This window comes from Podarcis melisellensis (genome assembly GCF_964234715.1).
Source record: "Podarcis melisellensis genome assembly, chromosome: 9".
Lineage (NCBI taxonomy): Eukaryota > Metazoa > Chordata > Lepidosauria > Squamata > Lacertidae > Podarcis > Podarcis melisellensis.
The window spans coordinates 58,703,763-58,717,216 of NC_138541.1; the positions used below are offsets into that span (position 1 = coordinate 58,703,763).

At 44.5% G+C, this 13,454-nt stretch overlaps 1 protein-coding gene across 1 annotated transcript in view; it reads right to left on the minus strand.

Annotated features, from left to right (window-relative positions):
• Positions 1-13,454, minus strand: part of GABRA4 (gamma-aminobutyric acid type A receptor subunit alpha4) — a 75,588-nt gene that overhangs the window by 19,047 nt on the left and 43,087 nt on the right. Inside the window, exon 8 of the mRNA XM_081924533.1 lies at positions 7,009-7,268. Coding sequence (XP_081780659.1) covers positions 7,009-7,268 — 260 coding nt within the window. The remainder of the gene's footprint in view (positions 1-7,008; positions 7,269-13,454) is intronic.

The window sequence follows — 13,454 nt, forward strand, 5'->3', positions numbered from 1 at the left end:
TGTTTTCTGTTATGCTCATTATCTTTCACTCACAGTTGTCCTCCAATGCTCTGTTTGTTGGAAGTCCTCACAAAGAAGCCCCCTTTGGTGGCTTGGACAGGGAAATTTGGCACGGGGAGGCCGGGGTGGGACTGGCATGCGTGTCCCCATGCTCCCTGCTCATGTCTTCATTCAGGCACAACTAAAGGGTTAATTCCATTAGCGCTGAAGTCAACTAGCCAAAAGGGATAAGGCTGGAGGTGTTGCTTAGCAACCAAGAAGAGGGGCATAAATTTGCTGAGGTACCATGTGTCCTGATTAGTTCTGTAGTTCAGAGGGAGTTTTCCCCCTTGTATTGGTTGAATGTCTCCCTCTGATGTACAAAGTCTGAAATAAGAAAGACAAGTCCTCTCTGTTCCTTTCTTCTCAAATTATACCAGTGTCCTCAGTACTGGTGCTGACCTTTAAAGCCCTAAACGGCCGTGGTTCTGTATACCTGAAGGCGTGTCTCCACCCCCATCGTTCAGCCCAGACACTGAGGTCCAGCACCGAGGACCTTCTGGTAGTTCCCTCACTGTGAGAAGTGAGGTTACAGGGAACCAGGCAGAGGGCTTTCTTGGTAGCGGCGCCCGCCCTGTGGAACGCCCTCCCTTCAGATGTGAAGGAAATAAGTAGCTATCTTATCTTTAAAAGACAACTGAAGGCAGCCCTGTTTAGGGAAGTTTTCATTGTTTAATGCTGTACAGTGGAACTTTGGGTTACGTTACCGGCATTCCTGGAAGTGTTTCGCTGCATGCGCAGAAGCGGTCTACCGCTGCACATGCATGCACAGAAGCAAAAAAACGCTTCTGCGCATGTGCAGAAGCGGCACCTCCAGTAGCGAAAACCTCAGGATACGGCTGGACCTCCAGAATGGATCCAGTTCACAACCAGAGGTACCACTGTGTTGTGTTTTTAATATTAGATTAGGAGCCCCCCAGAGTGGCTGGAGAAACCCAGCCAGATGGGTGGGATATTATTATTATTATTTGCTATCAGGTTTTAATTTCTCTCCGGTCTCCACCTGCATCATTTAAGTGACTTTGCTAACACTATTTACTCTCAGACTATACATTATGACTCACCAAGCCAGACTCACATGGCCAATCAACCTTCTATTGCGGCTTGTGAGATACTTGACAAACTTCCCTTTCTGAAGTCCAAGCAAGGCAAAAAAAAACTCCTCAACCCCTAGGAGACTCATTGAGCATCTCTGTAGCATCCCTCTAGGGAAGGGGTAGCCAATGTGGTGCTTTTCAGATGTTTTGCACTGCATCTTTCATCGGCCCCAGCCAGCATGCTTAATGAGAAGAGATAACAGGAATCCTGAATACTGCGAATAATTCAGAAAAGTTTTTTAGGTGAACACTCAGTTCATCCAGGTTTCTTTGACTTCCTTGATTTCACCCTAGATAAACAGAGTACATGCCCTGGAATCGAATTATAAAATAATACCCCCCCCCCATATTCCCTGCAGATGCCCATTGCAGGAGATGATGAGTAGTGATAGGCCTTTTGGAATAACTTGCTCAGCAATTCTGATCTTCTCATTAAGGATTCTCAATAAGCTTCGGAGGAACTCCAGGGTTCCACAGAACATAATTTGAAAACCACTGGGGAAGCCGCAAAAGATTGAGGGGTGTGTGTGTGTGTGTGCTGTGTGTGTTACAAGTCTGTTGGAAGGGGCAAAACAACCTTCCTCAAGGTCAAACCCCTTGTCACAAGGGAGGGCATCCATCTATCAGCCTCGCACACAGTAGTCCATACAATCCAAAGCATGGTGTTTATAAGTAGCAAGTGGCAAAAATGTACTAACCCTCCAGATAGCAAGTACAGTGGTACCTCGGGTTACATACGCTTCAGGTTACAGACTCCGCTAACCCAGAAATAGTGCTTCAGGTTAAGAACTTTGCTTCAGGATGAGAACAGAAATCGTGCTCCGACAGCGCAGCAGCAGCAGGAGGCTCCATTAGGTAAAGTGGTGCTTCAGGTTAAGTACGGACCTCCAGAACGAATTAAGTACTTAACCCGAGGTACCACTGTGAGTGCTTTTCCTTCTTAGAAACTAAATTTAGGGAGGGCTGGAACTCAGTGGCTCAGCATCTGCTTGCATATAGAGGCTTCTATCGCAGGTACCATCAGTTATGAATGGGAGCGACCCAGATCTCCAAGTGTCCCTATTTTCCAGGGACAGTCACAGATTTACAGTAGCCATCCCTGTTTCTGATTTGATCCAGGGCAGCTACCAGCTCCACCTGCTACACAGGCTGAGACCCTACCTGCCTGCGGACTGTCTTGCCAGAGTGGTGCATGCTCTGGTTATCTCTTGCTTGGACTACTGCAATGTGTTCTATGTGGGGCTACCTTTGAAGGTGACCTGGAAACTGAAATTAATCCAGAATGCGGCAGCTAGACTGGTGACTGGGAGTGGCCGCCGGAACCACATAACACCTATATTGAAAGACCTACATTGCCTCACAGTACGTTTCCAAGCACAATTCAAAGTGTTGGTGCTGACCTTCAAAGCCCTAAATGGCCTCGGTCCTGTATACCTGAAGGAGCGTCTCCACCCCCATCGTTCAGCCCAGACACTGAGGTCCAGCGCTGAGGGCCTTCTGGCGGTTCCCTCATTGCGAGAAGTGAGGTTACAGGGAACCAGACAGAGGGCTTTCTTGGTAGCGGCGCCCAGCCTGTGGAACGCCCTCCCTTCAGATGTGAAGGAAATAAGCAGCTATCTTATCTTTCAAAGACAACTGAAGGCAGCCCTGTTTAGGGAAGTTTTAAATATTTAATGCTGTATTGTTTTTAACACTCGATTTGAAGCGCCCAGAGTGGCTGGGGAAACTCAGCCAGAAGGCCGGGGTATAAATAACAAATTATTATTATTATTATTATTATTATTATTATTATTATTATCCCAGAATGTCCCGCTTTTCCTTAGAATGTCCCTATTTTCATCAGAGAATTGTTACAGAGTATGGAGTTATGCGACCCCAAGCCAATGAGATAAGTAACAATACAACCTTTAGAAGACATCTTAAGTTTCCTGTGTTCCTATAAATGCATTAACAAGCCTAATTTGAAATGTCACCATAAGTGACCTTCAGATCAATCTTGTTGGAGCCGTATTTCCTATCACAAATCTTCTGAGGCATCTTCTCCCAAGCTACACTCCACCTGTGTATTTTCTTTTCAATTATCTTCAAACTGCATACTATAAATATGAACTCCTGCAAGCCAATTACTTCTTATGACTTCACCCCAGCAAAGAAACTCTGAACCTAGAAGCAATCAGAGCCGAAATGAACTCTTATATGTAACCCATTTTTATTTCAGATGAAATAAAGTTTGTTGCTGGAGTGGAGAATAGGGCCCATGAATTTTGCATGATTTTCCAGTTCGTGGAAACCAATTATTCACTTGTTGCCTCAAAAATATGGGTAACGAAAGAAAAACAATTTAGATAAAGCAGCGCGGCAAGCTTTTTTTTTTTAATGCTATTATTTTATGAGAAGCTGGGGACAAATAAAAGAGGGGGAACCTGGGGGAAAATGCAAGAAAGGGTGATTGCTTTTGCAGTGCCCATAAGGAAAGGGCTAGTAAAACCAATGTAGGGCAGTATTTGTGCATATACAATGAAGTAACCAAAGTAAAATTAGCTTACGAAGGGACATGTGAAACTTATAGCCTTTGGAGGCCTGTTAGGAGAAGTTATTGCATTGGGTTAACCAAGAAAAAAATAATAATTGCTTATGCTTTAGGCCAAATGTTGGTACTTGCGGTAGAAAGAGTGGGGGCAGGGAAAAGTTTAATTACAGAAGTACAAGTAAATCTCAGAAGCAACCAGAAGGTTTAAAATTATTTCCAAGTCCAATCAAACTCTTTTGTTACATTTGCATTCATATCACATGAAGACTGGCCATGGATGGCTCCAACAGGGTGCCATTGCGTCCTGCTTTACAGATGACAATCTTTTAACTGAAGGAGACCTCTATCTGAAGGGCTGCCTGGCCCAAGTCCAGTTTAAAAATGAGGAGCCATAAGAAAGGAGAACAAAGGCTTTGAAGTTGCCCAACAATAGCACCTGAATAGGCATGTGGGCATCTTAAAAAGCAGAGACATCACCTTGCCAAGAAAGGTCCGTATAGTTAAAGCTATGGTTTTCCCAGTAGTGATGTATGGAAGTGAGAGCTGGACCATAAAGAAGGCTGATCGCTGAAGAATTGATGCTTTTGAATTATGGTGCTGGAGGAGACTCTTGAGAGTCCCATGGACTGCAAGAAGATCAAACATCTCCATTCTGAAGGAAATCAGCCCTGAGTGCTCACTGGAAGGACAGATCCTGAAGCTGAGGCTCCAATACTTTGGCCACCTCATGAGAAGAGAAGACTCCCTGGAAAAGACCCTGATGCTGGGAAAGATGGAGGGCACAAGAAGAAGGGGACAACAGAGGATGAGATGGTTGGACAGTGTTATCGAAGCTACCAGCATGAGTTTAACCAAACTGCAGGAGGCAGTGGAAGACAGGAGTGCCTGGCGTGCTCTGGTCCATGGGGTCATGAAGAGTTGGACATGACGAAATGACTAAACAACAACAACAGGCATGCAGGCCACCTTGCCCCAGTCTCCTCCACTATGGTGAGATGTGTTCTTATTTAAATTATAGTAATTATATCTGGTGGACACAGGTGGCGCTGTGAGTTAAACCACAGACCCTAGGACCTGCCGATCAGAAGGTCGGCGGTTCGAATCCCCGCAACGAGGTGAGCTCCCGTTGCTCGGTCCCTGCTCCTGCCAATCTAGCAGTTCGAAAGCACGTCAAAGTGCAAGTAGATAAATAGGTACCGCTCCAACGGGAAGGTAAACAGCGTTTCCGTGCTCTGCTCTGGTTCGCCAGAAGCGGCTTAGTCATGCTAGCCACATGACCCGGAAGCTGTACGTTGGCTCCTTCGGCAATAAAGCGAGATGAGCGCCACAACCCAAGAGTCAGCCATGACTGGACCTAATGGTCAGGGGTCCCTTTACCTTTACCTTTAATTATATCTGCATTGACATCTATACACACATTTTCATATTATATCCTTTTTGCTTCCTATTTACTTATGTAATTCTTCTTTTCTGGTGATGTTTTAATATGGGGCAGTCAAAGTGCTTTTTTCCTTTCCTTTCCTGCTCACCACTTTCTTTTTTTAAAGGCTTCCCACCACATCAAGCATCATCTTGCCTGGGAATAAAATACCCTTGGGAATGATGCTATGTTAACATTCCCAGGAGTATTATTCGCGAGACTTTGAACACTAAGTGTGGGGCCTGGGAGTGAAGAGGCTCCGTGACATGTTGGATTTATCAGCCCTGTTGTGTCTCTCTTCTTGGCTATTGGCAAAGGAACCTTTTCCGCTTGGGATGGATCTTACACCCTTGTTCCTCACCCCTGAGCTGAGCATGCGCTGGATATGGCAGCTGTTCTGTTGCTGTAATATTTTGAGTCCGAGTGTAAAGTACAGGAAGCAACCTGATGCCCAGCTTTGACAGCCAGTTCAGATGGTGTGATAGCACTTTGATGATGTGGCTTTATCTCAGGGTCAGCCTAAATGAGCTGAGGCTTCATTTTATACAGCAACATCTCATGTGGATGTCTGCTTCCGATAACAGTTTAATGGAGGGTAATTTCCTTCAGATGCATCAAATGAAAATAAAAGCCTCTGCATTTCCTGTTCGTTTTATCGCACCCCTAAAACATGGCACTAAAGAAGGTCTGTATACAATTCCATCTCTGCCTGCAGGATCCAATCCACTTTCCTCGGACTGGGCCAGGGAAGCTTTTTGTGAATATGCAGAATGATCTCGGAAAGGATTTTCCAAAATGTTGTTGACACATGGTAGGCACCAATTTGAAAGATAGAATTGTGAGAAGCCTCAAAGCTTTCTAGCTTTGAAAATCCTGGTTAAAAGTGTACGGAAGAGTCACACCGTGAGTCCCAGGATCATAGGTTAGAGTCAGTCCCTGAAACCAACCCCACAACAAGTCCAGATCCAATCTATAAAGTAATCATGGCGGTGCAATGTAGACTGAGACCCCAGCATGCAAAGAAGGGAGGTTTAATAGTTCCTTTTCCCACTATGATTTCCCCCAGAATCAGCCCAACACCAAGTAGTGAAAGGTAAGTGGAAGCTCCCATTGGTGCCCATGGGAGCTTTTTTGCATTTGCTACTTAGAGCATGGAGGCAACTGGGAGGGTGGGAATGATGGTACGGGAGATAATAAATAAACCTTTCTTCCCCACAAGCAGTGATCCTGATCTGAATAAGGGCCCCCAAAGCTTACTTTTAAGTTTAAATATGCTACATGGAGCTGCCTACTCTTTAACATATATAATTTTGACCTTCAGACCTCCTTGCCTATCTAGGAAAATGGCAACAAGGAAGTAAAGCAAAGAGGTCTGGTTTTAAGGGGAGAAAAAGAGTGTATAGGGGTATCTCAGTTTTCAAACGTCTCCACTGACGAACATTTCGGTTTTCGAACACGCCTCAGAAGTCGAAGATGCCACGCAGCTTCCACTGAGTGCAAGATCCTGAGGCCTAGCTTTCGGCTGTTAAGTTTTGGGTTTTCAAACGTTTCAGAACTCGAACTGTCTTTGGGAACGGATTACGTTCGAAAACCGAGGTACCACTGAAATTGCTACTGGTGTTGCAGATGCACTGATTTCTGCCTTAGTAACACTGAAATGTTACTGTAGTAACACTTAGTAACACAGAAATGTAAGACTGAAGGGAAAAGGCAAAGAAGTCAGTTTAAGTAAGAGTGCAGTCTAGGTTGTGGACAAAAGTAATAGTCTCAAAGGAAGCTAGAGGGCAATGGAAAGCAAGATGGGTTCAAACCACCCTAGAATGGAAGCTGACCATGCACTTCAACCCTGACCCAGCTTTGAATGCACTTTCGGTCAACATTTCACTAGTCACGTTTTAATGTGTATTAAACAGACTAAATACCGTGGGTGCCTCTTCTGCACAGTTTTCCTTCTGCATAGGAGTCACTGAAACTTCAGGAGCAGATCTCGCAGCCTTCCTTTTGGCTTTTTCCATCTGAATGTTAGTGAAATAGTTGACAGCTGCAAACTCAATCAGCGCAGAGAAGACAAAGGCAAAGCACACGGCAATGAACCAGTCCATGGCAGTGGCGTAGGAGACTTTGGGCAAAGAATGCCGCGCACTGATGCTCAGAGTTGTCATGGTCAAAACCGTTGTTATCCCTGTAAAAAGAAAAGAAGCAAAGCAACGCTGCTGCATTTGAGAATCATATCAATTTTTTAAAAATAAATCACTCCAATATATTTGGGGCCATAGCCAAATACAAAATGGCACAAGTTGAAATAGTTTGGAAGCTTTTCAACACTCTCTTTAGGATTTCGTTAAAAAGCATTGAGACAAATGAGACCCCAGCTGAAATTAAAGTGGGGAGGGTGAAACACTGCATGAGTGAGGTATTGACTGACTGATTGATTGATTGATTGATTGCAATCATATCCCTTTTCCCAGCCCAAGGAACTCAAGGTGGTGTCAGGGCTGGTTCCAGATGTCGGTCAGCACACAGGAAGCAGAGACTATTAGTGCAGTTAATTCTTTATTCAAGAATATGCCATATAACTTAGCAACACTCCCAGCAGGACTTGCTCTGCTAGTTCCCAGGACTGATGGTCCTCTCCTTCCACTTCCTCTAAGGCTCCTCCTCTGCCGGATGTTTTCCAAGCAGTCTCAAACTTCACCTGGGCACCTGTAATCTCTGCTCCACTCTACACATCGCCTTGCATGTCCTTGGAGACTAGTGGAGAGGGGAGCTTGTCGCAGTAGGAGAGGCAGGCTCCAGGGATTTTTCCTGCAGCCTCTTGCCCCCACCCCCTCTGCTTTAGTCTCTGAGTCAGAACAGTTCCCGGTCACCAACTCTCCTTGCTCACTCTATCCTGCTGCCTCTCAGCCTCCAATCCCTCCTCCCACTCTTCTCCCTCTGACCTCCATCAATTTCCTGGCTCTGAGCCTTCCTCCTCTGGGGTTTCCCATGGGGGTCTCCCGCCTGATGCTTCCTACCACTCTTTATCATCCAGGTGGCATACATGGTTCTCCCCCTCCTCAGTTAATCCCCGCAACAGCCCTGCAAAGTAGGTTTGGCTGAGAGGCAATGAGAGGTCAACCAACAAGCTTCTAGGTAGGTTTGGCTGAGAGGTCACCCAATGAGCTTCATGGTCAGGGGCAGATTCGAACCCTCTGTCTCCCAGGTACTAGTCTAGCACTCACTGGAGAGTCAGTGTGGTGTAGTGGTTAAGAGTGGTAGTCTCATAATCTGGTGAACTGGGTTCGCATCTCTGCTCCTCCACATGCAGCTGCTGGGTGACCTTGGGCCAGTCACTCTTCTCTGAAGTCTCTCAGCCCCACTCACCTCACAGAGTGTTTGTTGTGGGGGAGGAAAGGAAAGGAGAATTTTAGCCGCTTTGAGACTCCTTCGGGTAGTGATAAAGCGGGATATCAAATCCAAACTCTTTTTCTTCTTCTTCTAGCCACAATGCCACACTGACTGCTAGTGTCTAAGTTACTCCAGTGTGGTGAAAACTCTCCTTTAACAGCACCATAACTATTTTAGATTAATGCAGAAGTTAAAACTATGGCCTCAGCCATTCCATATTTTTATTCCTAGCTACTAGAGATAGCCAGGATCCATGAGACATCACGGGAATTAACATGGGGGCTGCCATTACACACACACCCTAATATCATCTGAATACAGTTGCATGCACTCATTATAAGCACTGGAAACAAATTCATAATTTTACATTAAAATGGAGTCATTACTTCGGTGAAAGAATGCTTAGAACTCTGATTGTGGTCAAAAAAGTTTTCATGCTTGGAAATTGATAAGGGTCTTGGTGGACCAGTCAACTGATGATTTGTCCGCCTGTTTTAGCAATTGAAACCTGCTGTGCTATGTGCTATATGATTTTCCATTGTATTTTTTAAAGACATACCACCACAGATTGAAACCCTGGGTCCAATACATCTTGTTATTGCTTTTTTAAAAATCTTGCTTAGTTGTGGTCTACCTGACCCCAATAGCAATTAAAGTGTTTTATCCAAGGAGGGTGTGTGCGTGTTAAAAAGTACTAAAGGCAAAAACCTATTTTTTGCAAACCTAAAAGGCTCCACTGAAGCTCAGAGCTCTAAATGACAGTGATTCCACTGCAAATTCTGTTTATGGCTCTCTCTCTCTCTCTCTTTCTCCACCAGAAGGCAGAGAGGAAGAATGAACTCAATATTGCTTTAAAATAACATGAGAGACTATACATTTTAATAAAGCAGCCAAGGAGACAGCGGTATGTGATCAAATACAGCAGTACAGTGTTCCTCCTGACAGTTCTGTAATATAGCTCTAATGATATGGAACAATCCACTTACAGCTCTTGGACTGAGGCTGCAGCTTGAATTAGTACAGAGCATAAGCACCTCGGGGAAGGGCTCTCTGTGTTCTGCAATGCTGTGTGCATGTGTGTGTGTGCGCACATGCGCTCATTACAGCAAAAGGAAAGCTGTACATGGAAAGTTTGTATTTAGACTGTACACTTTCAAAACTGTATCTGTGTCACAATGCACACTTGAGACATTATTATTTTTTATTTATACCCCGCCCATCTGGCTGGGTTTCCCCAGCCACTCTGGGCATCTGACAGCACATCTAAAAACATATTTAATGTGGATTCAGGATCACCTGAAGTGTGGGTTTCGTATGCACATTCACATCTGCTTTGCGATGCAGAAGAGAATAAAGAAATTAAGAGAAGTATCAAAAGCAAGAGTATGGGGAAGCAGAGAGGAGGTGACCTCAACATTTGCTAGACCTACACTGAAAAGATCTACACTGGCTTCCGGTATGTTTCCGAGCACAATTCAAAGTGTTGGTGCTGACCTTTAAAGCCCTGAACGGCCTCAGCCCAGTATACCTGAAGGAGCGTCTCCACCTCCATCGTTTTCCTGGACACTGAGGTCCAGCTCCGAGGGCCTTCTGGCTGTTCCCTCGCTGCAAGAAGCCAAGTTACAGGGAACCAGGCAGAGGGCCTTCTCGGTAGCGGCACCCACCCTGTGGAACACCCTCCCACCAGATGTCAAAGAGAAAAATAACTACCAAACTTTTAGAGGACATCTGAAGGCAGCCCTGTTTAGGGAAGCTTTTAATGTTTAATAGGTTATTGTATTTTAGTGTTTTGTTGGAAGACGCCCAGAGTGGCTGGGGAAACCCAGCCAGATGGGCGGGGTATAAATAATAAATTATTATAGACTACAGTCCATTGAAATGAGGCTGAGCCCAAGGGATCTTGGGTAGAAAGCTCTCATTTCGGAGCAACTTTCCTTACTCAAAATTGGTGCCTCTAACAATGGCAGGCCAGATACCTCATAAAATAAAGGGCACACACTACATCAGCAAACCAGGTTTCAGCAGTCGACAACATCAACTATCTGGCCAAACTGGGGGCACTAAGAAACAATGCAGGGTCGCTGAGGACCATTGGCAATGCACGATAACTGTCCTTCCTCCCTGCCCTGAGGTGTGAACAGAGACATGGAATTTGGAAGGTTGCCACGGTAGCTGGGTGTGATGTCACAAGAAGAGGTTGGGGTCTTTGGCATGAGGCTTGGGGACAGCTGAGATCTTGGCTGGAGGCAGGCTGGGTGAAATACCTTGGACTCCAGTGCTGTACGGCTGTGGGGAACAAGCCCCTCTTGAGCTGACCACGCTGACTAAAGGTGTAAATATGTGCAACTAACAGTATTTATGAAGACACATCCTAACTCTCATGTGAACACAGGCCCTGGGTGAGCGCCTGGAACCCCCTGGAATCTTACCACAGCTTAGCAGAGTTTGGGGTGGCATCCAACCTTTGCAACACGATGTCCAAGGTGCTGATCTCCTTGCTGTGTCCAGCAGGGCAAAAGTTTGGAGACTTGGCCTCAGATCCATGAGGGATGACCCCAAAGAGTTGCTTCCCTTCTGGCAGCCTCCAAGAGGCAGCCACTTTCCAGATCTCATGCTGGGGACAGATAGGTAGCCGTGTTGGTCTGCCATAGTCAAAACAAAAAAAAATTTTTCTTCCAGTAGCACCTTAAAGACCAACTAAGTTAGTTCTTGGTATGAGCTTTCGTGTGTATCTGAAGAAGTGTGCATGCACACGAAAGCTCATACCAAGAACTAACTTAGTTGGTCTTTAAGGTGCTACTGGAAGAAAAAAAATTCATGCTGGGGAGTTGGGCAGTACAGGCAGAAAGCACAGGGCAGGGGAATTGTATTGCATTATGTAGACAAGGATTGTATCCTACTGGAAGACAATTTCTTTATTTGGGAACTTACACATTTTATTTTGAAGGGGCCTTTCAGATTAAAATAGTAATTCCAAACATAACAAAAGACTACTGTTAATCCTTCTGATTCTCTCTGGGTATATACACAGAAGCACAGCAGAGAAGTGCTTCCCGGATATTTAATTGTTAAGTATTATCCTATCGTGTATTTCATTAAAAACTCAAGTCTTTTTAAAGAGAGTATCAGATTGCCTAATTGACATATGAATGCTAATATATTTATGTTGTAGCCTAAACTGTGACTGTTCTTATTCCTCGCATAATCCAAATAGAACTGGTGACATCGATATTAATGGGAACAATTCACTTTGCTGCTTGGAGTGGAAATGGCAGGATTATCACTTGGCACTTTTTAAGGAAGCTCTTTATCTGTTAAATCTTTCCGCAGGAAGGCTACTAGGAATGAGATTCAATTGGGAATATGGAAAGAGAGCATACCCTCCAACATTTCTCCAAAGAAAATAGGGACATCCTATCCCATAATAATAATTTTATTATTTATACCTCACCCATCTGACTGGGTTGCCCCAACCATTCTGGGCGGCTTCCAACACATATAAAAACATAGTAAAGCATTAAACATTTAAAAAAAAAACCTTCCCAGGTGTCTTCTGAAGGTTGTATAGTTACTTATCTCCTTGGCTTGGGGTCACATAACTATATCCTACAACATTTCTCCAATGAAAATAGGGACATCCTATTTTGGCATGTCCAAAGTCCATTTCAGTGGCCTAATCCTGTCCTGGGGTAAAAATCCTTTAAAAGGCTCAACAACTTCAATCCTAAAAAAAGCTCAATAACTTTGGTCAGCCCTCATGCATGTTCACTTCATCAAATCTGGCTCTTTTAGAAAAGGTTTGGGCACCCCTGTCTAAGGAAAAGTGGAACATTCCAGGATCAGATTAGAAACCGGGACGGCTTCTGTAAATCTGGGACTGTCCCTGGAAAATAGAGACACTTGATTAGTCTGCTTCTGGTGAGTAGAATGGCATAATAGTCACCTCAAAAAAGAAAAATGTCTTAGCTGGCCCTTGCCCTTCCTCTAGTCTCACACCTAGAACATCTCACTGTTTCATAAGCATTTTTTGCAAGGGAGGGGGAAGATGAAACCCTGAACCATTGTTCATGTTTATTTTACATGAAACTGGCTCACATTAGCTATCCCTGGCTCTTGGCATCAGCTGTACTTATAAGAGCTTCCCATTGAAAACTTTTCACCCAGACAAAAGCTGCTGGGTCTCTGTAAACATTAAAAATATAAAGAGCTTCTTCATGCCTGCTTGAAGATGGAGAAATGTAATCTGAATGGCTGCGCAAGACCCTGCTTCTCATATAATCAAATCTAACAAGACAAAGGCAGGCCGTTGGGAGCCTGAAGCTCCTTTGATGGGAAAAAGAACAAACAAAGCAGAAAACACTGAACTGTACTTCTTGGAACGATGGAATTTTCCAAACTTGCTAAAGACTGCTAGCTAGAAAAAAAAATCCATAGAAACTCTAAAGTATTTTTTTAAAGCATTTTCACCTTTGAGCACAAAGACCAGCAAATGATGGCTTATTGCTACAAATGTATCACTTCAGGGTGTGTTCAGATGGGGACTTAATACCACCAATGGTTTATTGGCAACTAGGTTTTCTGGTCCCATCACCTCCTTGCAAACAGAAGGGGAAGAAATGGAGGCAGTGGGAGATTTTACTTTCTTGGGCTCCATGAACACTGCAGATGGTGACAGCAGTCATGAAATTAAAAGATGCCTGCTTCTTGGGAGAAAAGGGATGACAAACCTAGACAGCATCTTAAAAAGCAGACATCACCTTGCCGACAAAGGTCCATATGCTATGGTTTTCCCAGTAAAGATGTATGGAAGTGAGAGCTGGACCATAAAGAAGGCTGATCGCCAAATAATTGATGCTTTTGAATTATGGTGCTGGAGGAGATTCTTGAGAGTCCCATGGACTGCAAGAAGATCAAACCTATCCATTCTGAAGGAAATCAGCCCTGGACAGATCCTGAAGCTGAGGCTCCAATACTTTGGCCA